This window comes from Nycticebus coucang, chromosome 1, assembly GCF_027406575.1.
Source record: "Nycticebus coucang isolate mNycCou1 chromosome 1, mNycCou1.pri, whole genome shotgun sequence".
Classification (NCBI taxonomy): domain Eukaryota; kingdom Metazoa; phylum Chordata; class Mammalia; order Primates; family Lorisidae; genus Nycticebus; species Nycticebus coucang.
Genome location: NC_069780.1, coordinates 27,584,629 through 27,608,775, shown reverse-complemented (window position 1 = coordinate 27,608,775; position 24,147 = coordinate 27,584,629). Strand labels below are relative to the sequence as shown.

The 24,147-nt window shown below is 38.8% G+C and overlaps 1 protein-coding gene and 1 long non-coding RNA gene across 3 annotated transcripts in view; one reads left to right on the top strand and one right to left on the bottom strand.

The window, feature by feature from the left end:
- LOC128561215 (uncharacterized) overlaps positions 1-24,147 on the bottom strand; it is a 183,486-nt gene that overhangs the window by 67,376 nt on the left and 91,963 nt on the right. The window lies entirely within an intron of this gene.
- LOC128560991 (alcohol dehydrogenase 1C-like) lies at positions 8,178-22,810 on the top strand. 2 transcript variants are annotated; one of them, XM_053554746.1, is made up of 10 exons: positions 8,179-8,343; positions 8,830-8,904; positions 11,914-12,015; positions 12,532-12,670; positions 14,628-14,715; positions 14,810-15,029; positions 16,744-17,004; positions 18,870-19,005; positions 19,592-19,730; positions 22,474-22,810. In XM_053554746.1, exons 1-10 carry the CDS (start codon positions 8,320-8,322, stop codon positions 22,496-22,498), a joined length of 1,209 nt encoding a protein of 402 aa, XP_053410721.1. In that variant the 5' UTR covers positions 8,179-8,319; the 3' UTR covers positions 22,499-22,810. The 2 variants fall into 2 exon arrangements, with proteins under 2 accessions (XP_053410791.1, XP_053410721.1); XM_053554816.1 differs by lacking the exon at positions 8,830-8,904 and having other exon boundaries at positions 8,178-8,343.

The window sequence follows — 24,147 nt, the reverse complement described above, 5'->3', positions numbered from 1 at the left end:
AAATGTGATCAATTTTGGAGTAAGTTCCGTGGGCTAATGAGAAGTATGTGTATTCAGTTTTGTTGGGATGAAATGTTCTGTAGATGTCTGCTAAATCTAAATATTGGATGGTTAGGTTTAAATCTAAGATTTCTTTGCTCAGCTTCTTTCTGGAGGATCGATCCAACACTGCCAAGGGAGTGTTGAAATCTCCAACGATTATGGAGCTGGAGGAAATCAAGTTACTCATGTCTGTTAGAGTTTCTCTTATAAATTGAGGTGCATTCTGGTTGGGTGCATAGATATTAATAATTGAGATCTCGTCATATTGAGTATTACCCTTAACAAATATGAAGTGACCATTCTTGTCCTTCCTTACTTTTGATGGTTTAAAGCCTACTGTATCTGCAAATAAAATTGCAACACCTGCTTTTTTCTGATTACCATTTGCCTGAAATATGGATGACCATCCTTTCACCCTGAGTCTGTATTTGTCTTTTAAGTTGAGATGTGACTCTTGTATGCAACAAATATCTGGCTTAAGTTTTTGTATCCAGTCAGCTAACCTATGCCTCTTTAGAGGACAGTTTAAGCCATTCACATTGATGGAGAGTATTGATAAGTCTGGTGGAATTTTGGGTATTGAGTTTTTCAAAGGTCCAGTGGACATTTTTAATCCTTTCGCCAGTGTGGAAGTTGGAGTTTGATCTGAAGTTTCTGAGTGAGTTTACTTTTGTGGTATAGGATTGGGTTGGTCATTGTGGAGGATAGGTCTGAGAACATCCTGAAGAGCTGGTTTACTTATGGCAAATTTTTTCAACATATGAATGTCATTGAAGTATTTAATTTCTCCATCATAGATGAAACTCAGTTTAGCTGGATACAAGATCCTGGGTTGAAAGTTTTTTTGCTTTAGGAGATTAAAAGTTGATGACCAGCCTCTTCTTGCTTGAAAAGTTTCAGCAGAGAGATCTGCAGTTATTCTAATATTCTTACCTTTGTACGTTATAGTTTTCTTTCGCTGGGCTGCTTTGAGAATCTTCTCTTTCATGTTAACTTTAGTGAAGCTAATTATGATATGTCTGGGAGATGGCTTATTGGGGTTGAATCGTGCTGGGGTTCTGAAGCTGTCTGCTATCTGAATTTCAGATTCTCTAGGCATGTCTGGAAAATTTTCTTTCATAATTTCATGTAGAAGGGCCTCTGTGCCCTTGGCAGCCACTTCATCAGTCTCCGAAATTCCTATAACTCTTATGTTGTTTTTTTTCGAATTATCTGAGAGCTCTCTGAGTGAGTGATCTGTTTTTGCTCTCCATTTCTCTTCCTCTTTGAGAGATTGGGAGCGTTCGAAGACTTTATCTTCAATGTCAGAAATCCTTTCTTCTGCTTGCTCCATTCTGTTACTGAGGGATTCTACTGTATTTTTCATATCTTTGAGGGCTGTAAGTTCTTGTTTCAGTGTGTCTAAGTCTTTGGTGGTTTTGTCTTTAAATTCGTTAAATCCTTGAGACAGTTTTTGAATTTCTCCTCGAATTCCTAATTCCATTTTATTAATCTTGTCTGCAAACCAAATTCTGAATTTGACTTCTGACATCTCAGCCAGTTGTTTATGAATGGGATCTTCAATCACATCTGCCGTATCTTTTCTTGGGGGGGTTGATCTATTCTGGTTATTCATGTTACCAGAGTTTTTCCGCTGATTCCGCCCCATGGTTTACTCCCTTTGGTTTTTCCCCTGGGGTTTTATCGAGGGCCCGTACAGTGTTGTGGCCTGAGAAACTGTTGCCCTGTCTGGTGTGGTGGAGCAAAGTGGTTCTGTCTTGTTTTCAGCTGGTTTCTGTTCGATCCTATTGCAACTTCTACTCTGGCTTGAAGTCTCAGCTGTGTGGAAAAATCAGCAATTAAGTCACCCTGCCTGCCCACCTCTGGCCCCTTGGAAAAGGAGAATCAAACCTTCCTACAATCGCACACCCAGGGCACCGCCTGAAAAGTCCTCAGTCTATTAGCCCAGTTCAAAAGGTCCGAATCAACTGTCTCAATCGGCACTTGTCTCAGGTGGAAGGGTTCAAGAGGTCTCTGGGAACTGGATCACAGGGGCCTGGTGACTCCTCTGACACAGCTCACCCCAGTGCAGCGTGGAGTCAGGAGGAGCCACCCAGCAAACAGAGCAGTCTGGGAAGGTTGACGTCTCCTTCCCCACTTTGCCCCTCCGTGGGACCCAGTCACTGGTATCTCTGCAGATGGCTAACCCAGTTGCCTGCAGTGAACAGACACTCCAGGGGTTTGCACCTGCCTGAATCGCAAGGAAGTCTGCCAGGCCCCCGCAGACTGCCGCTATCTAGCAGGAGGAGATGGGGCCTGACATCTTTGAGTGTTTGATGCAGGTGATGGGAAGGAGGTGTTCACTCAGGCTTAGCCCCGTCCCTGATGGATGCTGCTAACAGAACAGAACAGAACAGACAACTTTGTGAGGTTCTGTCTCTGTTCCTGTCGTCGCCTACAGGAGACGGGCTGTTTTGAGTTCAAACGTCTTTGCTGCTGGAGAATTGCGTCTGAGCACCTCTCTGGGTCGGCCCCGCCCTGGAGGCTTCCGGGTTTGTGAGCCGTGTCACCGGTGGCCTCCTCTGGTTGCCCAGGGAGACAGGGGGTGTGGTCTCAGAATATCCAGAAGTGAGCGTTCTGCCGTTAAAGAAAAAACGGCTGTTGATCTACCTCCAGGGAACTGCTGCTCTGGTGTGGGCACTCAGGCGACCCTTTTCTCCTCTGTCCCGCGCCCCAGAGTCAGCACTGAGCGGCCGCAGTTTGTGCTGGGTCCACACCCCTTAAGAGATCCCCCAAGAATCAGAACTCTTGGGGGATGGGCCCCCAGACCCCGATTGGGAGTGGGGCGGGGGGAAGCTAGAGTTTCATTCAGTTTTACGCAACACTACGGTCCGGGGAGGGCTCCTGCACTGCACCGCAGGGAAGTGCCGCCAAGGCTTGACTTCCCCTCAGCAGAGTGCCCTCTCCTCGCTCACGTGTCCCGGAGTCAGCGCTGACCTGACGCAGCTCAGGCACTGTGCACTCCCCTCGAGAAATCACCCAAGGATCTGAACTCCGGGGGGATAGGCCCTCAGACCCCGAGTGAGAGTAGGGGTTCTCAGCTCTCAGCGGGGAGGCCAGAGTCTTATTCAGTCTTGGGCCCCCTATGCCCGGGGAGGGTTGGTGCACTGCACCGCAGGGAAGTGCCGCCAAGGCTTGATTTCCCCTCAGCAGAGTGCCCTCTCCTCGCTCACTTATCCCAGAGTCAGCGCTGACCTGACGCAGCTCAGGCACTGTGCACTCCCCTCGAGAAATCACCCAAGGAGCTGAACTCCTGGGGGATAGGCCCTCAGACCCCGAGTGAGAGTAGGGGTTCTCAGCTCTCAGCGGGGAGGCCAGAGTCTGATTCAGTCTTGGGCCCCGTATGCCCGGGGAGGGTTGGTGCACTGCACCGCAGGGAAGTGCCGCGAGGCGTGACTCCCCCTCAGCCCGGTGCCCTCTCCTCACTGGGCGCGCCTCAGAGTCAATGCTGACCAGTCGCAACTCGGGGACTGTCCACTCCCCTTGAGAAATCACCCAAGGATCCGAAGTCCTGGGGGACAGACCTCCAGACCTCAGTGGGCGGGAGGGGAGCTCCGGGGATTCAGGGTTGCCGGCAAAGGATTCCCAAAGTTTTATTCAGCCCTATGTCCGGCAGGAGAACGCCACGGCACCCCAGTAGGGGAGGTAGGTCCAGTTTTTAGAAGGTCTCTCGCGTGGAGTGTAGTGGGAGGGCCTTTAATTTCTGCCCGCTTGTTCAATTTTGGGGCTCTAGAGCCGGTCTCATGGGGGAGGGGGACTCCCGTCCGCTTGGTGGTGGATTTTGTACCTTTTGTTTGCGTCCTTGTGATCACAGCTTGCCTCAGCGGTGTTGATGTGCGTTCTTCAGCCTTCTCTCTTGGTGAGGCTCAAGTCCACCAGGATACTTACTAAATTCCTATCCCTTAACTCTCCTTCTGGACGGGAGCCTTTGTTGAAAGCTGGCTTCAGTCCGCCATCTTGTCTCTGCCCCAGATTTCTCTCTTAAGAAATTAATGCATACTGAGAGTTAAGAATTGTCACCTTTTTGTAGATCTCAAATCCACATATTGAGTCATTTTGTACTGCTTACACCATCCCCATGCTTCCCAACACTCAGCCAGACATTCCACTTAGCTTATTTCAAGGTTACTTAAACTTTATCATGTTCAAATTAACCTCCCGGGTTAGCCAATAAAGCTTTTCTCCCACTCATTCAGGTTGGAATGTTCAGAGCTGTTTTGGAGTCACTGCAAGTACTTTAAATTTTCCTTAAAATTTTATTTCTTCATTTCTTCTTTACTATTTCTCCAAGCCCTGGGACTAGAGCAGTAAGCAGAGAGGGGGCAGACTTTGAAGCAGATGGCGTGAATTCTAATTTGATTCAGTCACACATCAGAATTAGATGTGCCTAGGCGTGGGCTTTGATTTTCTCACCTATGAAAAGGAATAATAATAGTACTTACCTCATAGAGTTGGTCTGAGGATTAAGTAAATGAGTTAGTAAATGTAAAGCACTTAGAACAGTGCTTGGTACATACTAACTATGTACCACATAATTGTTAGTTGTTATATTATCATTCCTTAGTTAGGAACTTCAGCTCTGGGAAAATCTTTTGAAATCTTAAGCAATTCCTCAGTTTCTTCATAAAGTATGACTTATGATAATACCTTCCTACTAATAATAAAAGTTAAGTTAAACAAATATAAGGAAAATCAAAGAATCCCATTAAAAAGTGTGAAAAAGACATGAAAAAAAGCTTTTCAAAAGAAGATTGACAAATGGATGATAAACATATACAAAAAAGGTCAATATCACTAATTATCAGGAAAATATAAATTAAAACCACATGGGACATCACATTTCCCCAGTTAGGATGGCTTTTATTGAAAAGTCCAAAAACAATAGATGCTGGCATAGATGCTGAGAAAAAAGGAACACTTATACACTGTTGATGGGACTGCAAATTAGTACAACCTCTATGGAAAATAGTACAGAGGTTTCCTCAAAAAGCTAAAAGTAGACCCATTATTCAATCCAGCAATCCTACTATTAGGTATTTACCCAAAGAAAAAGAAGCCATTTTATCAAAAAGACACCTGTACCCAAATGTTTATTGCAGCGCAATTCACAATTGCAAAGATATAAAAACAACCCACATGCTTGTAAATTTATGAGTGAATGAACAGAATGTGGCATATGTACACTGTGGAATATTATTCAGCCATGAATAAGGATGAATTAAGACCTTTTGCAACAATTTGGATGGAACCGAAGACCATTATCCTAAATGAAGTATCTAAGGAATGAAAAACAACTACCACAAATACTCACCATTAAACTGGAACTAACCAATGAGCACATGTGCACAGAGGGAAGTAAAACTCAGTGGAAATCAAGGAGGGGAAGGGTGGGAGGCAGAGAAGCTGGGTGAAAACCTACCTAAGGGGAACAATGAACACTATCAATAACACTGGGTGATAGGCAAACTTATAACCCTGACTCGAGTGTAACAAAATCAATATGTGTAACCAAAAACATTTGTATCCCCAAAATATCTCGAAATTTAAAAGAAGATATAAGTAAAACACATAACAAAATAATCTTTCAATAAATTATGGCTATTATTAGTGATGTAAAATGATGATCAAAGAAAATAATACTACCCTATGGAAAATTATCATAGATTCTTTATCCTTAGACAGCTGTTTTCAAGATTGCATCCTTCACTGGTATGTATTTTTATATTGTCTAGATTATAGGAATCATGGCATTTTGCATTGTTAAAAATCATTTTATACATTTTTGTTTCTACATCATCTTAAAAATGATCATCTGCACAGCACTTCATTGATCTAAAATCTTTCACTAGAACATTTGCTGGCATGTTTATATTTTTTTATTTTGGTGTTCAGAAGAAACTGCCTAAAATATCTGTACAGTTTTCCCTTTTGGCTTCTCTGAGATTATCTCCCAAAAACTTTCATAGGGATATCTATGAACAAACATTTCCATACATGCTTTTTATGTCACGACCAGCACCAAGTTAGCGAAATATTTTCTAACTTGATGAAAGAAATAATTTTAACTGGAGGTGGTGGGTTCAAACCCGGCCCCAGCCAAAAACTGCAAAAAAAAGGAAATAACTTTAACTTTCCTACCAATTTTGGTTTTACTGTCAGCATGAAATGAAGTGCATATTTGATTTGTGGTGTTAGTTTGGGTAAATTAAACATATTTCTCCTGAAGCTTGGGCTCCTTAGCCTGCCTCAACTCCACAATACTTGAAAGCTATTAGAATCTTTATGCATTCACAAGAACAGTCATGTCTTTATTCTTTCTAAATACCTTTTAAGTAAACATTAACCATACTGCTTTGCCAAGTCATTTGTCCTATAAAATAAGGAATTTGGAGGGTATGATTTCTAAGCTCCCTGCCAGTTACAGTAGTTTCTCTCAGGATTACAAAATGTGGGGGAATTTTTTGTGGCTAAATAGCTGGATGTCTTGCTCATGCTGTGTGTGTGTGTCCCTTTGTGTAGAATAGAAGAAAGAACATGGGCTTCTGAATCAGATGCATGTGACTCAGGATCCTGCTGCAGATACCAGCCTGGGGATGCCTTTAAAAATAATATGCCTTCACACGCCTGCATAACCTCAACCTTCTGATTTTAACTGATTGCTTCCTGGCCAGACATCTGATGCAGGCTAGAGACCCTGCACAACTGAGTGAAGACAGGCTCCAGGTAAAATATGGAAGAATTAGGGCCAGGGTGTATTCAGAGAGAAAGACAGACGAAAGCAACCAGGAGAGACAGTCCATTAGCTCCTGAGGTCCAGTTGTTCCAGATATACCACTCACTTCTTATCCTTTGATATTTCCATGATAGACCATTATATTCATATTATAAAACACTTATTAATACCAGCTTGAGTTCTGTTCTTGAAGCCAACATCTCTGACTTAGAAAAGACATTCAGGGACCTATGATTTTATCTTACTTCATCTGTAAAGTGGGAATAATAAAACACCCTTGCAGGGTTGCTCTGAGAATTATATTTGATAACGTTATGGGGAAAAACTCCCAGTAGAGTTATGAATAGTAGTTGCTAAATAAGTTGTGGCCATTAGCTTTCTGAAAATTTATACCTCGTAAATAAACCACCAGTTTATTAAAAATTCAAATGATTTCTGATACCCCACTATGTTTGTCCATCATTCTTTAAACACACCAATCTAATGAGTCTTTCAAATTGATTGCAACAAGTCAACTCCTTGATAACATCCGGACTATCTGATAAGTAGCCAGATTCCTTTCCTTTGCTCTCTCCCCACAAGTCAAGGTAGGAGAGCAGGACAACAGATTAATGGCCATTCTGTAGAAGTGATGCCACTCAATGCTCATAAGACCACAGTGAAGAGCTACAAGGCCTTTCTCACCTTTCTGCTGGGTGGAGTAGTGCACCCCTCCTATTGATCTGAACACCTGCATAATTGGTGTCACTGGAAACAGACATGAAGGTTATTCCATTGACAATTCTAGAGAAATATGCAGTTTATGTGTATATGTTGACAGAATACATGTAATTAAACAGTTAAATGCACTGTGGTCCCCAAGTGTTGGTAGAAGACTTGGCATTTATTAAAAATCGAACTCATATTCTCTTACCTGTACTTATGGAATTGAACAAAGTTCGATGGAATAATAAAAGTTTTATAATGGAATACCCAAGTAAATTTTTGGTCTCTTTGCCTGATCTTTTAGTCTCTTAACTCAAATATCTCCTCTCTACAAAGCCTCCGCTGATTGTTACAATCAGAATGCCCTCCTTTGATACAGTACTACCTGGATAGTCTGACTTGTTTACTTCTGTGCCTTTTCCCTCACTAATTGTCAGCTTCTTTTTATGAATAATTATAGCAAATATTTATTGAAGATGATCCTATCTGCTGTGTGTTCTTTACATGAAGTACTTTATTGACTCACCAAACAGTCCTTTCAAGTAGTACTATTAGTCATCCTCATCTTACAGATAACAAAGCCAAAAAGCCAAGGCAAAGAACAGTTAAATAGTGAGCCCAAGTTCACACAGCTAATGAGAAATGGTGTCTGCCTGATCTCAAAAGCCATGCCATAACTACTGCCCCAGACTGCCTCTTGCCATGGGTAGAAGTCATCCCTTACTCATCCCTGCCACCACGCTGGACCCAGCATAGAGCCTGGCACAGGGAAGTGTTCAGTCAGCACTGAGTGGAGCTGCATGGAGCAGAAATGCCTGGGGAAGGTGACACCTTTGCTATGACTGGTTGGGCATCTGATGCTCTGCTGTGAAGAGGAGAGTGCCAGAGTAGGCACATTCCTCTGGCTCCTGGCTCTCTCTGTCCTACCTCACGTGTCCTCCTTCCTCAGTCCTGTTCCTTTCTCTTCCTTCCTGTGGATTCAGAATTGGAGCTTAGTTCAGACAAAGGGAACACAGAACTCTGAATGACCAATGTGGGATTGAGAGAGGAGAAACATGGAGATCAAGAGAGAAAGGAAGATTAAAATCCATGTGTAGGGAAATATTTAACCTAATAATAAGAAAATGTTATCTGAAAAAGGCATGTCATAACGTCAAGGTTTTGAGTGCTGGTTCAGTGCCCTTATCTCTGACTTGGGCTGAGAGCAATCTGATGGGTGTGGCTTAAAGACACAGATCACATGTGGATTTGGGTGTTACTCAAGCAAACAAGATATCCGTGCAATAAATCTGCCTTATGCATTCAAGCAGGGAAGAGGTCCACTAGAACTCATCAGTCTCCTGGTCTGCAGAGAAGACAGAAACAGCATGAGTACAGCAGGAAAAGTAAGCAAAAAATATGACTGTTAGAAATATATTCTCATTAATAAAATGAGTAGAGGGATACAGTATTCAATGACAGCTTTAAAATTCATATCTAAATTAAAATGATTCGACATATAAAATATGCAACCTGTGCTACAGCTTATAATCTACTGAACTACAAGGAAAATGGGCTATTCCTAAATAACTTTAACAAGAATGTATAGAATGTGTGTCTGTTAAAGTCTTTATTTCCTACATTAAATAAATGTGCAGTGAAGTGAGTTTATTCCAAGCTAATCATAACTAGTTTGTAATTCCAAAGTCAGAAAAGTCTGACTATCGAGAAGTTATCTTTATTCAGAGAAATGTGAGTTGTAAAAAAAAAAAGAAGTAATCTTTTAAAAATCGTAATTGAAATGTGTTACTCTTTGTAATTACATTCTTTTTATGAACATTAGAAAGTCAAGTCTAACAAAATTTTGGTGAGAGGAGTTTGAGAAGATTGAACTATGCTTTTAAACTTACTATAATATCTCTTTAAAAAATGCAAGAGAACATCGACATGCAAATATTGATTAAAAGGGATCTGTTATGGCACAATTTAGGTCATTTCCACAGAAATCTTGCCTAACAGTGTCTTCGCCATACAAAAGTCCACAGGATTTTATGGAAAATGAATACTAACACAATTTGAATCTCAAACGAGCACTGGAAAAACAGGTTCTAAGTCTTTCATAAATTGATATTTATTTGTTCAATGTCCTGACAAGCGCAGAGAAATGCACATGCATGTGGTGAATCAATATAACCAGATCCTGTTTTTAATTGTTTAATTACAAAAGGCTGTGCAACCTTTCCAGGATCTTTGTTGAGTTAGGAGTGGGGCACACAGTAAAACGTCTTGCTGTCATCTCAATTTAAAGATTCTGACATTTCTATACATACTGTGTGACATAATAGGCTCATAGCAGTACAATTGTTTGGAATCACAAGTGGCCAATGGTCAATGGTCAATGGTCTTATCCCACCTCGCTTTATTTTCATCAATTACTTATTAGTATTTGCATTCCAAATGAAAAGCAATTAGGAAAAAGAAAAATTTAAATTTACCAAAGCACAGCTTAATAAGAATAATGAGTTCATGGAGCAAAAGTGTAAAACAGTCATTTTAATGAAAACAATAAATGATGAAACAGGCAATCAATCCTCTCTCCTGGGATGCAATGTTAATAACTTGGCCTTTTGATAGCATTTAATTTATATCTGAACTTCCTGCAGTTTACTTTCCTCAAATGCTAAATGATGAAAGCACTAACATTTACTTCATAAAGGGGTCGTGAGACTTTAATAGATTAATGCTGTAAAGCAGTGGTTCTCAACCTTCCTAATGCCGAAACCCTTTAATACAGTTCCATAGGTCACGACCCACAGGTTGAGAACTGCTGCTGTAAAGCATCTAGAATCATACCTGGTGCATAGAAATAAGTCAATAAATGTTTGTCAAAGCTATTATTATTGTTGCTGTTGTTATTTAACTTTTTGTTAACATTTAACTACCATGGGGGAGTGAAAAGGCTGGATTGCTCTTAATTCTCTGGACAGCCAGCTTTGTGACTTGGGGAAAGTTATTCAATTCAAGTCCGTTAATCATCGGTATTTTCATTCATAAAATAAGGCAAGTGATTCAATAATACTGCCCTGGTAGCTTCCTTGTCGGATTTGAAGACAGAGCCTGTGACTCACCCAGCACAAGCCACAATGTGCCCGTCACATCATAGGCACTTGATAATTAGGACCTCCCACTACTACTATATTGTTTTCAAGGATTCTCATATTCATTTTGGCATTGCCCATGTCAAGCACCCTGAAAAGTGGAAGGATTTAACAACTTATGAAAATGAACACATTTTTCTTGAATTTATCATTTTTGCAATGATGGTTCTCTCTAGAAAGAACTCTGTTAACTACATTTTACAACAATGAAGATAGGTTTGATAGCAACCACTGAAAATGTGTTCAACTTTTATTTTTAGAAACATCTATGGATAAGCTATGCTAACTAGAAATTCAAACACACAAGTCCTTCAATTTAAAAATATATGGATGTGCACACACCAAGAGTTCTAACCTCTGTAGTTTGTGTCTCAGATCTAATCTGGAAGGAATCTCTATACTCAACTTAGATGGCAAAACAGGTTTTCTTTTTTTTTTATTAAATCATAGCTGTGTACATTAATGCAATCATGGGGCACCATACACGGTTTTATAGACCGTTTGACACATTTTCATCACACTGGTTAACGTAGCCTTCCTGGCATTTTCTTAGTTATTGTGTTAAGACATTTATATTCTACATGTACTAAGTTTCACATGTACCCTTGTAAGATGCTGGCGGAGGGAGCGTGATTGGTGGGATTACACCTGCGATGCAAAACAGGTTTTCAAAGTTAAGCTTCAATGAGCGACGCAAACAAGTAGCACACAGAAGTGGTGAGGGGAGAAATCAGAGGAGAAAAGACAAAAAAGAGAAAGAGAAAGCATCCTAGGGCAGAGGGCAAGTTGTTATAAAGACATAGCTTTTGGTCCTAAGCAGAAAAATGAGCGAGGAAGTAATAGATTTTATGTTAACAGACCCTGGCTCTGTCAGCAAAATAATAGTGACTTAGAATTTTATGTACAAGCCAACAGTGAATAAATGTGAATTTTTAGGAGAGCAATGGGAAATAGCAGAAATAAATACCTTTGAGGGAAAAAATAACCTAAGGATGGTCTAAAAGAACATATTCTCTTTTATCTCAATGTCTTACTATATTAATAGTGAGTTCTTTTTCTTTTTCCTTATGATATTGCTTTATACTTTGAAAAAAGATACTATAGTTTTATTCTCTTTGTAAACCAGAGGTGTTCATTTCTTTGGAGCACTTATTAAGCATCTCACATGGGACTAGATGATCCCTATACAAAGATGAAAAGATAGAAATACTGACTTCAAGAGTGGGAAAAAATAAGTTATCCTCTCTGATTTTCCAGGTAATAAAATGCAAAGCAGCTGTGCTATGGGAGACAAACAAACCCTTTTCCATCGAGGAGGTGGAGGTCGCACCCCCTAAGGCCTATGAAGTTCGGATCAAGGTGAAATTTTGTTTTCACTTCTATTTAATTTTAGGTTTAAAAAAATTCAAAAAATATTGAAAATACAAAAAATCCATTACATTTGTTGTCAAGGATATATGTGACCATGAATTGTTAAATTTTTTAAAAGTGACCAAAGAATGTAATGCCACATAATCCCAGGGGTAAAAAAAATAACTTCTGTGCCTGTATATTTAAAAAGAGCAAAAGGATATATAGAAAGATTTTAAATCAATTAACATTAGATACTTTCCTGGCATCTAGTATTATATAAGACAAATATTTCAGGTTCAATTATGTCACAGATTATCTAGATTGTTTAATTCGGGAAAAGAAGGTGGAGAAGGGTTTTAACATAAAGCCTTGCTTGGAGATAAAGGGCACCTTTTGTATTGGGTAATATTAGGGACCATTAGGAATCCTTAAACATGTTTTAGGAGCACAATTTCATAAAATTGTACATGTTAAATGCATCTGAGGGTCATATCTTTCCTGAATCTTTCCTTTACTTTGTAGATAGTGGCCACAGGAATCTGTCGCTCAGATGACCATGCAGTTAATGGCACCATGTTCGTCCCTTTTCCTGTGATAATAGGCCATGAGGCTGCCGGCATTGTTGAGAGCATTGGAGAAGGGGTGACCACGATCAAACCAGGTACAGAATTGACACTCAAGGGATGTGACTTGGTTCAACCCCAAGACCAGCTGGGCCTTGAAGGGTTTCTTCTCCTTCCCTCCCTGCCTGGCTCAGGCACATGTACATTCAGGCACTCAGACATTCTCCCCTTTAACAAATATTTCTTGAGGAACTACAAGATGCCACACACCAGGTGAGAGCCTATGGATATGTGAGATCACAGGAGACGCAGCGCCTGCCAGTGTGGAGTTCCTCACCTAGTCACTCCAGTCTGGTGTTGCTGGGCACTGTCTTCTGCCAGGGCCCAAACCTAGCAAGGGACAAGAGAAGAAACATGAGTCTTGGTCCTGAATCTCTAGATCAGGAGATGAAAACTGTTCTGTGCTGAGTTCACAACATGGAGGCTGTGTGGCTATGGCTGAATCCACATGATCTTTTCTTAGGTAGAACATGGACCTGCTCACCAGTTTCATCTCATATAGCCTCACTTCTAGAGCATGGAATGAATGAAACCAACTAAAGGAAAGAGAAAAAAAGGAACACAACAGAAGGCATCTGGCCATAGACAATGTCTGTTATGTTACCGTTAGCCAGGCATGGTTAAATGGGACTGGTTACTAATTAAAATTTATTTTTATCTTTGATATTTATTTTACCCTAATTTCATTGTGTGTTATTATAATATAAATACTTTTAGAGGTAAAAGGTGACTAAATAGAAAATTTTCATACCATCATTCCCACGTACAGTTTATTTATAAAATGCAATGGGCCAGCCATTAGTTTTGGTCTGATGGGATAGGTAGAATAGATGATTGTAAATAAAAATTATGCTTAACTCCAAAAATTCATTTTGGCCAGTAGATTTGACTTCTGCCTACTCGAATAATTAAACTGTGAACAGAAAATATTTTATGAAAATGTCTACTTTGAGCTTATGCTCTTATTACTTCCTGTAGTTAGAAATAACTTAATAATAAAATGACATATTTTCTTCTCGCTCCCTCTCCTTTCACCACACCAGGGAAAAGAGATATGGAAAAATCACAAATCATCAACTGAGAACATTTGAAAGTCAGTTCTTATCCAGAAAGAAACAGCCTAACTCACTGTTGAGAGTTGGGGTTTTCAGAGGAATTATTACATTTTTCTTTGGCCTATTTTGGTTAGTTTTCCTCAAAAAATTACTAAGATTTTTTAAAAAGCATTCCTTTCAAAGCATAGTCATTGCAAAGAGCCAATAATTTGTTATTAAAATTCTCATTTTTACTGTAACTCAAATTATAACAAAATACTAGATCGTTCCAAGTCTGTGGAACTATGGAAGACACTTTCAACTGAAAATTTTTATTGATACTTACTATGAGAATATTTAAGATTTAATTACTTAAGGATTAAATAAGATGATGTGGGTAAACCTCCCCCCCAGAAGAAATCAGAACATTCAAAAAAAGTTAACTATTAATAACAGATAATTTTTTTTGTTTGAGACAGAGTCTCACTATGTCGCTGTCAGTAGAGTACTGTGACATCACAGCTCACAGCAACCTCAAACTCTTGGGCTTAAGTGATTCTCTTGCCTCAGCCTCCCAAGTAGCTGGGACCACAGGCGCTGGCCAGCCACAATGCCCAGCTATTCTTTGGTCATTGTTTGTCAGGCCCGGGCTGGAGTCCGAACCTGCCAGCTCCAATGTATGTGGCTGGTGCTGAGCTACAGACAGGTGCCGAGCCAGGAGATAAACAATTTTTAAATCCATGCTATTTTCCATATTTACATTTCCTCTTTGGGACTCTTCAGACACATGCAAACCCAAACCAATGAAAAGATGGGCCAGCAATGACAAATGACACAGATGTGACTGGACTCTATTTCTTAGAGACTTTTCAAAGACACACACCTCTATACATACATGTAAGATTAAAGGTCTTGCTCTATAAGTTTCTGGAAATTTAAGAAATTGTTTTATCCCCCCCAGGTGATAAAGTCATCCCACTCTTTACTCCTCAGTGTGGAAAATGCAGAGTTTGTAAACACTCAGAAGGCAACTTCTGCTTGAAAAGCAAGTAGGTTTCTCATACTCTTTGCTCAGCTCTTGAGTTTGCACCTTAGTTATGCTGCTGTCTCATGCCCGGTGTGCCTGTGTGTTGCACTGACCAGACTGAACCAGAATCAGGGGACCTTGCAGGATAACACCACCAGGTTCACGTGCAGGGGGAAGCCTGTCCACCACTTCCTCGGCATCAGCACCTTCTCCCAGTACACTGTGATGGATGAGATGTCTGTGGCCAAAATTGATGCAGCTTCACCACTGGAGAAAGTTTGCCTCATTGGCTGTGGATTTACAACTGGTTATGGGTCTGCGGTCAATATTGCCAAGGTAGGAATGGCAACAGGTGATAAGACCAGTTACCCTCGGGTTGTCAGGAACCACAAAGGAAGCCGTTTCTCACGAGAATCAGAGATTACTTTTCATAGATGTGAGGTATTGATTATGAGCAGAAAAAATAGTCCCAGGAGGAAGTGACAGTTTGTCTTAGAAAATTCAGCTCTTTATCACAAATAAAAAGCTATTCAGACTTGATTAAGAAAAACTAAGATTTCACTTTCAATAATTATTCTTCCATGTTTTTTCCTTTTGTGATTATTAAATTTCAGAACTCCTGTAGTCCTTTATTCCACAATTAGAGAGCACCTAGACATACATTAGGCATGGAGGTTCTGCAGGGTTCTGAGGCAGCAAAGATAAATGAAACGAAGTTTCCCTTTGAAGATCCACTACTCCCACCATTAGGATCAGCCGTAGATCTGAAAGCCTTATGATAGATCTCCAAACCAAAAGTCACCCACTCAGTGGATTTTTCTAAGAAAAGTAATACAGTTACACACTTAATTCATTCATTATGGGAGTTCACTGCTGCAACTTCTCCCCCTCTGTGAACACACGCACACACACACGCACACACACACACACTCCTCAGAAGTGGTCGACTTCAGGGAGAAATTCTTTAAAGTCACCTCTTCCCAACAGGCTGAAAATCTTATGAGTACCCTTCATTTTATGAAACTGAGGTCCAGGGACACAAAGCTCATTGCTGCTCAGCGTGAGAGCTGATGCTAGAATATTCACCTCAAATCTCCTGCTTAATCTTAAATCACACTACATAATCGTTAGCACTTTTAAATCCCATCACAACCCTTAGTTTCTCCTAAATAAGGGAGAAAGTAGTATTGTACCACACAGTACAGAGTAACGTTTATTGAGTGAGTAAGTGAACAGATACCCTAAGGCTGACTATAGAAGACTGGGTTTGTTAACTAGCCCCTAGCCAATTTAAACAATTTAGAGCACATCTTGCCTGGATTTCTGTGACTTTAGGACACAGTCTCTTGAGAATTGCCTCATCTGTTTTGGCAGGTGGTCTCAGTGAGCCTACCCGTAGAGCAGAAGCTGAGAGTACTCAGTAATAGATTTTATTCATTATTGAAATATAGATAAATTTTTTGTTAATTATCATGTATTTTGTAATGCAGGGATATACTGGTCTTGACGATACTTGTCTTAACTAATGGAATGTGGAGTTAATTATTAAGATATTGATTGGATAATTTTTGAGTCTCCTTAAATAGCATTTTCCACTTATTTCATTTTCCACAAACTGCCTGTAGGTAAAGCTGGCTATCAATGGATTTAAGCAATGAGATTCTCTTCGAGATTACAGTCACTGACATCTAAAACTCAAAGAGCAACCAGTCCTGGGTTCTGAGCCTGGGCTTCCCATTGGAGTCACCCAGGGACTGGGCCCCAACTACAGAGATGCTGATTTAATTGGCAATGGTTGTGGCCTTGCAGTGAGAAATTTTTTTTATGCTCCTCAAATGACTCTAATATGCAGCAAAGTTTGAGAACCCCTAAGTAGTTCAACCTCCTCGATTTAAACATAAGATAACTAAAGCCAAAAGAGCTCTTGACAGCAGATTGACATGCAAGTCTGAGTAGCTCTTGGTAATGGACAAGGCATGGCACTTAATAAAGCTGAGGCATATTCTAACAATAGTTACTTAATCTATTTTTGCCTTTTCTGAAAACACAGGTCACCCAGGGCTCCACCTGTGCTGTGTTTGGCCTGGGAGGAGTTGGCCTGTCTGTTATCATAGGCTGTAAAGCAGCTGGAGCATCTAGGATCATTGCCGTGGACATCAATAAAGATAAATTTGCAAAGGCCAAAGAGGTGGGTGCCACTGAATGCATCAACCCACAAGACTACAAGAAGCCGATCCAGGAGGTGATAGTGGAAATGACTGATGGAGGAGTGGATTTTTCGTTTGAGGTCATTGGTCGGCTTGACACTATGGTATGTACAGGATGTGCCTTGAGATTTCTGTGTCTGCAATCTGGAGTATGCTTTTAGACTTCAGAATATAAATACTCTGTATAAAGAACATGGTTAAAATAATGAATAGCAATTTCACATCTCCTGTTTTTACCAGGCTTGTTTGCTTTATTGTTGAAAAAATCTTTGGTTCCATCAACTAAACAAGGCTGTGTCAAGAAATACTTCCTCTTGAAAAGAAAAAGGGTTTGTTTTTTAATTGAACATTACAGATTTACTTTATTAATTATTGGTAAAAAGTTGAAACTTCAGTAAATATGAATAATACACATTCGGTAAGTTTCATTCCTCCCCACATTCTTAACAAAAATGGCTCAACAATTGTTTATATGCTTTAATGTATTCCAATTTATTTTTACATATCATACACTGGCCAAAAGGAATGAGCAATTTTAGATCAAATATTATTTTATTAACCAAAATATGCCCCAAGGAAAGTGGCTGCTTTAATGTGTCACTATATTTTACTAGACAGAGAGCACCAGGCACACAGCTGGTACTAAATATGTGTTAAATTGAGTATTTTAAAAATTCAACACACACACACAAAAAAAAATTTGACAGATATAACATCTCCTAAATTTAAGAGATACATATCTCAATGCGTTGTGTACAGATTACATGATATAATGCATGTAAGATACCTTGGGCACTGGTACCTGTCATGTGGTAAGCTCTCAGGAAACGTCAGCAGGCCTTATTAAAATGAGTACTATCCCCAGTCTTGCAGTGCTTACATCATCTTTGAAATATACATCCCATTACTTTCAAATAATTACAGATACCACCATGTGTAATGGGAAACACATCGCCAGCTGTATTTTCCCTATGCTGAGTTCTCTAGACTCCTACTGAAAAAGTCTGCAGAGACCAACAAATCCCCATGTTTAGGTTCTCCAGTAAGTACAGGCAGTGTGGTAAAGGGGAGCAGCACCCTGAAAGTAAAGCCCTTTGTAGCCTTTATCTGGGACAATATGCTATTTACACATGAAGTTTCAAGAGAATCCAATTTTTCCAAAGCTGTTTTTCTTCTTATACTCCTTTTCTATTTTTTCCCTCCACTTTCTCATGTGGAACTAGATTGTTACCTTGTTTGAAGACACCAGTGCCTCATAGCCACATGTTCTGAGGATACCTGGCCTTCCAAATGTAATAATCCAAAATCAAAGGACTAATTGTGATAGGGCTTGGGAATCCTAAAACATTTTCTTACTATAGAACATGTTCTAAAGCTGCTAGAGGGAAAAGACATTCTGGACTATCTTTTGAGGTTTCAGAATAAGAAGTGTACTTTAAAGTAAAATCCATACACATTGAAAAAAATGTTCAAAACATGTCCATGTATAAAATAGAACAGGTATCCAAACAATCAAGTGGGAAAGAGACAGATTGATGATGCAATCATTATATCTTTTTCACTATCAAACAATCAAGTTCAAAGGGTTCAAAACATATTCTTAATAAATCAATGAAAAATAAATCCACCAACTCATAGATTGCCTGAGAACCAAACAGTACCCTTATTTAAGGAACCAGAATGTAGATACGTTTGTAATGCTGTTTGCCTCTTTATTACTTCGTAAGGAAGTGTTAAGTATACACAAACGTATTCATCCATTCTTGCATTCAAAAGATATTTTCTGGGCATTTCCTAAATTCACAGCACTATTCTAGGCACAGAGGGGAAACAAGAAGCAAAAGACATCATCTCGTCCCTGCACACACTTCCAGTCCAGCTAAATCGATACAACATGATACTGTGCATTAGCAGTAAATATGATCAGAGTCCACTTTGACGATATTAAGTATTGATTTTTTTATTCCAGATGGCTGCTCTGTTATCTTGTCATGAAGCGTGTGGCACAAGTGTCGTTGTAGGGGTCCCTCCTTATTCTCAAAATCTTTCAATGAACCCTATACTGCTATTGACGGGACGCACCTGGAAAGGAGGTGTTTTTGGTGGTATGTAGTAATGTTTGGGAGCCAAATTCTCACTAACATCAGATTATCTCCCCTTATACAAGTGACAAGGCCAGGTTGTGAAAAGCAACGAGGTCAAGAATTAATCAAAACTCCTGTGGCATCTGTAGGCTCCAAATCAACTATATGGAGCTAAGGAAGACACAAAGTCATAAGGAAGACATTTCTGGTGTCCCCATAAATTAATAGGACCTCTTTTCATTCTTGTGACTGCATAAGGCACCAAAATTTCTAACAAAACACACGAAATTTAAGAACACATGAATCTATAATTCATGTCTACACTCATTGCCCAAATTTGCTCCTCGACTGTGAGCATAATCACCAGCACTATAATTTCTCTGTGAGACCAATGATAACTAAGGACCCTGGTTTGCCTGGGGAGATTTTTTTTAAGTCAAAGCACTGCAAAAGGATATGAAACACTCTGTAGTTTTTGACTTCAGTAATAGCAGTCTGAGGAATGTAGAACCTTCAGCAACTTTCATTTTAATATTACTTGGAAAGTCTTCTCCCCAATTTTCTTACTTACTCCTGGCTGAATCTAACAATGTTCTCTTCTTTTCAGGCTATAAGAGTAAAGATTCTGTCCCCAAACTTGTGGCTGATTTTATGTCTAAGAAGTTTTCACTGGATACACTAATAACCAATGTTCTACCTTTTGAAAAAATAAATGAAGGATTTGATCTGCTTCGCTCTGGAAAGAGGTAGATTTTAAGGGTTTTTTGTTTTGTTTTTGTTTTTGTTTTATTTTGTTTTGTTTTTTTTGTGGCAACGGCTTGGCTGACCAAGAATGAAAAAGTAGGAAGAGAAAAAATTAGAGTGCCCTGATTTTCCTTTATCAGTTCAGTCGTCACATGTAGAGAATATAAGATAATGTTGTGGGAAGCTTCCTATTCTGTTGAAGCCAAATGAAGTTGGTTACAGCAAATCTGAATTCTGAGAGCCACTCAGTCTACTTTCCAAGAGAATAGTCATCTTTGCCAAAACAAAGATCAGGTCACACAATAGTAATTACAACGTGGAGTCCCTGAAGCCTCTGCCTGGGCACCTAAGTAAGGCTGACATTTAGTGGCTGTGAATTTAAATTGTATTCAAGACATCCCCAACACTTTCATTATGGGAAAAGGTAGCACTACACTATATATTTTTTTCTATTCAGATGTTACTTGTTCTATTTTTTGTTTGTTTGTTTTTGCAACTTACAAAGAGTTTTTTTACATATGAAAGTCTCTATAAAGGAGAAATGTACAACATGCTATTTTAAATTTGTGTTACTTTTTTGTAAATATTAGAAAAATAAGCAAATTCTATTTCCTACTTTTAACATTTATCACTGTTCTAGTAAGAGAAATTTTGTTACCTGCATTTGTACAAAGCACAACTCGTAATAGGCAGTTATATCCAGCTGCTGGCTTATCCCTCCATAGTCCATGCTTTTTCTGCTACCCTACCCTTCCTCTCGTGAGATTTTCAACCAAACGATATTTCCCAGGCACTCCTATAAATTATTAGACTAGATACTTCATCAGACAAATATTCTTGAGGAAGGAAAGAAACAAATGTCTACAGAGCACCAGCTGTTTTACTGATTTTCTTACTTGTATTATCTTATGTGAGTCCCAAACCATGTTGATGTGCCAGTTTCAACTTCAATGTTTGAGAGAGGAGAAAGTGAGACTCAGACAGAACGTGTTCAGGCCAAAACCATGTCCTTAGTAGGCAGGGGAACTAGAATTCAAAAATCTAGTTGTTAGCAAATCAGTTCACTTTCTATTAAACTACACTGCCATCCAAAGGTTATGTGTGTGGATATGGAATATAGTAGTCATCAAATGTTAGTTATCATCATCACCATCATCAGGCTGGAAAGACAATGACAAACATGGAGATGACCAAACCCAGAGAGCAGCGTTGAACAACAAAAGAATTCACGAAGGGCGCCTACATTCACATCATGAGAGTATCATACAATTAAACAGAAAATTTTAATATCATGAATCTACCAATCAGCAAAGATCAAAAATTGAAATGATTAATATTGGTGGAGGATAAGATGGCATGAGAACCTGCATATGCTGCTTGTAGGAATGTTAATTATTACATCTTTTTGAGAAAGCAGTTGAGTAATTCATGTTAGAAATCTTGGAAAAAACTTAGGTTCTTATCTAAGCAATTTCGTTTCTAGAAAACTATTCTATAGAAATAATCAAATGTTCAAACATACATATGCACTTAAGAGTTTTTGCCTATTCTCTATAATATAAAAAATTAGAAACATCCTGGAAGTTCCACATTAAGAGAATTATTAAATAAATCCCAATCATGTACTAGAAATAAATGAAGTCAATAGAAAGAAATGATTTCATTACAATGGGAGATTCCCCTGATGTAATCTAAGGTTCATAAAATGGAGAACGCCAATTGAGTATACGATTTCAAATTTTCAGTAAGACCAGTAAAACATGAACGCATGTCTAGAAAAAAGTTGATTACAATTCAAGAAAATATTAACAGTGGTTATTTCTAGGTTGTGAGAGTACACATTATTTTTACTTTCTTTTGTATGCTATCTATATTTCAAAGTTATGTACAGACATGGTTATATTTGTACATACATATTTATGTAAAAAATTTTAAAGAAGCATGAAGACCATCTTTTCTTAGCATTTATCCATCAGAGGATGGTTTTTAGAAAAGGTAAAATGTATAATTCCAAGCATAAATGCTGTATTTCTAATCTTTGTAAGAATGAAATCTCTTAGAATTAATACAAATTAGCTTTATTTTCTACTTTTAAGAATCCTTAAACATCTCTGTATCAAAAGCTCTATTAAATTTTCAGCATGGCCTTCACTTTATTAAATTATCAGTCCTTCCAGGATAGTATCTTGTAATTTATACAATTTTATATTCACGCAATTTTGAATTCCAACAAGCCATATTAGATGTATGACCCAGAGCAAATTACAAATCTCTCTACATCTCAGTATTTATAATATCTAAAATAAAAAATAATGAAAGACTGCCTAATAGTATTGTTGTTTAGGATGAGATTTACATGAAATAATGCATGAAAAGTATCTACAAAGTATCTGACAAATAGGAAGAACTTAGTACACTGTGTTACCCATTGTTGTTTTATATTCCTTCATTTCCCAGGAACAAGGGCACTCAGAAGTGATTTTTTTGAGGATGCTAATGTAGAATTGAAGTCTAAATGGCAGTCCTATTGAGGATGTTACAAACAAGCCTAAGACTGGAAAAATACAAGAGAGAACAATGAAGAAAGATGAACTGTCTTTTTATTTGATTTGACCCAAAAGCTTAGGGATGGGAATGGAGTGGCTGGAAACACAGATTTTCACTGAGACATCTCAGGAGGACTGTCACCTGGAAGGGTGTGAACTGTCTCAGTGTTAACACAGTGTCTTTTCTTTCCCATTGCAGCATCCGTACCATCCTGACGTTTTGAGACCAGACAGATGCCTTCTCTGCCAGCAGTCTTCAGCCTCCTGCATCCCACACCCTCTACAGCACAGACTGGGCAAAGTCACTGATCCTGTTCTTCAGAGATGTTATCAGTCAATTACACTTGAGCGCTTTCCACAAGGAACAGAAATTGACATGAGATTATTTTTCAAGCAAATATTTAAAATTCAAGTGAGAGCTAGATAAGATGTTGAATATCACCTGGGGAACTGAAACCAGTTAAACTTCCTTCTTCATCATTCTACTTTTTGTCACCTTTCTCGTTGAAGAAATAAACTTCTTGTGCCTTCTTGTATGTCTGTGTATCTTTTTAACCCACAGGCATTGTTGTCCAGTGGAGGGGACCCTCCTCTTGCCTTGAACTCACACATCAGGCTATAGGACTTGAAGTCTTCTATCTCTATTTTCATTTCCACTACATATATTTTCTATTTTTATAAAATGTATCAAAATTCCAGGGTAAAAAACTACAGTGTGATGAAGGATAGACTCAGATTTATAAGTAGAGTAGATTCAGAACTTCTAAATCCAAGAAATTTCTTAAGTCAATGAATAGGCACACATTTTCATACAGGAATTGAAATTGTATCTATTGTTTTTATGCTTTTGTTTACTGTGAAAATATAATCATTCTGTTAAACAAAAACAAGTTTTATGGTTCCTGTGATAAATGTGAGGTTCAGATACTCATTGTGAAAATTGAACTATTCCTAGAATGATGTTCAAAAACTTCATAATTTTTTCTCATGAAAGTGCTTTATTGGCTAAACAGTCTTAGTTAATGATTAATGACTGCAAATGAGGCATAAAGTAATTAAAAATCATGCGGCAGCTTGAAGTATGGTATGGCAAAAGATATCAGCACAGCACATAAAATGGATAACCAAAAATGGCAAAAAACTGAAATCCACATATTTTTTAAGTTGATATGTACACATATGCAGAAATACATTTTTACCAAAATTAATTTTAATCTAGAACTTTTAACTACCATCTCTTAAGTTAAATCTATGATTCTAGAATTCATTTAGTATTTTGAATATGTAAAGGCACATGGTACCCAGTTGTTAATGTTTTCCTATGCTCAGAGGAAGATTTGCATTTGAGCTTTATTCCTAACGTGTTATTAAAAGTTTATTCCTATTATAGAAATTACAGCTGTCTCCAAAAGTGCTACTTGTGGATATGTCTACAATCTGTTTCATATTATGGACCATAGACAGAGAGTAAAATAATCTACCATTTACTATATGACCCTCAATAGACTTATTAAACCGAAGTGTGTTCATCTTTGCTTTGAAAAAATTAAGCTGCTCACCCATTAGAACCGTATCAAGATTGGATGAGATGATGCTGGTGAAAGAGCCTTGCCAACTATAAAGTACCACATACTGAAGGAGACACTTAGCACCAAGGCAGCTTTCAGAATGTTCCTGACATAACATCATGACACCCTATGTGTTGCAGCGTGAGCTGTGATTTTTACTGTGGTGCTGACGATGCAAGGCCCAGACAAAAGGAAGTGGTTTTAATGTCCACCTTACAATAGAGGTCATAAAATCCTTCCAATGGTACAGAGCCCTGGATCCAGCTCCCACCCTCCTTCCTTCCAGGTTAGGGGAGCAGGTGCAG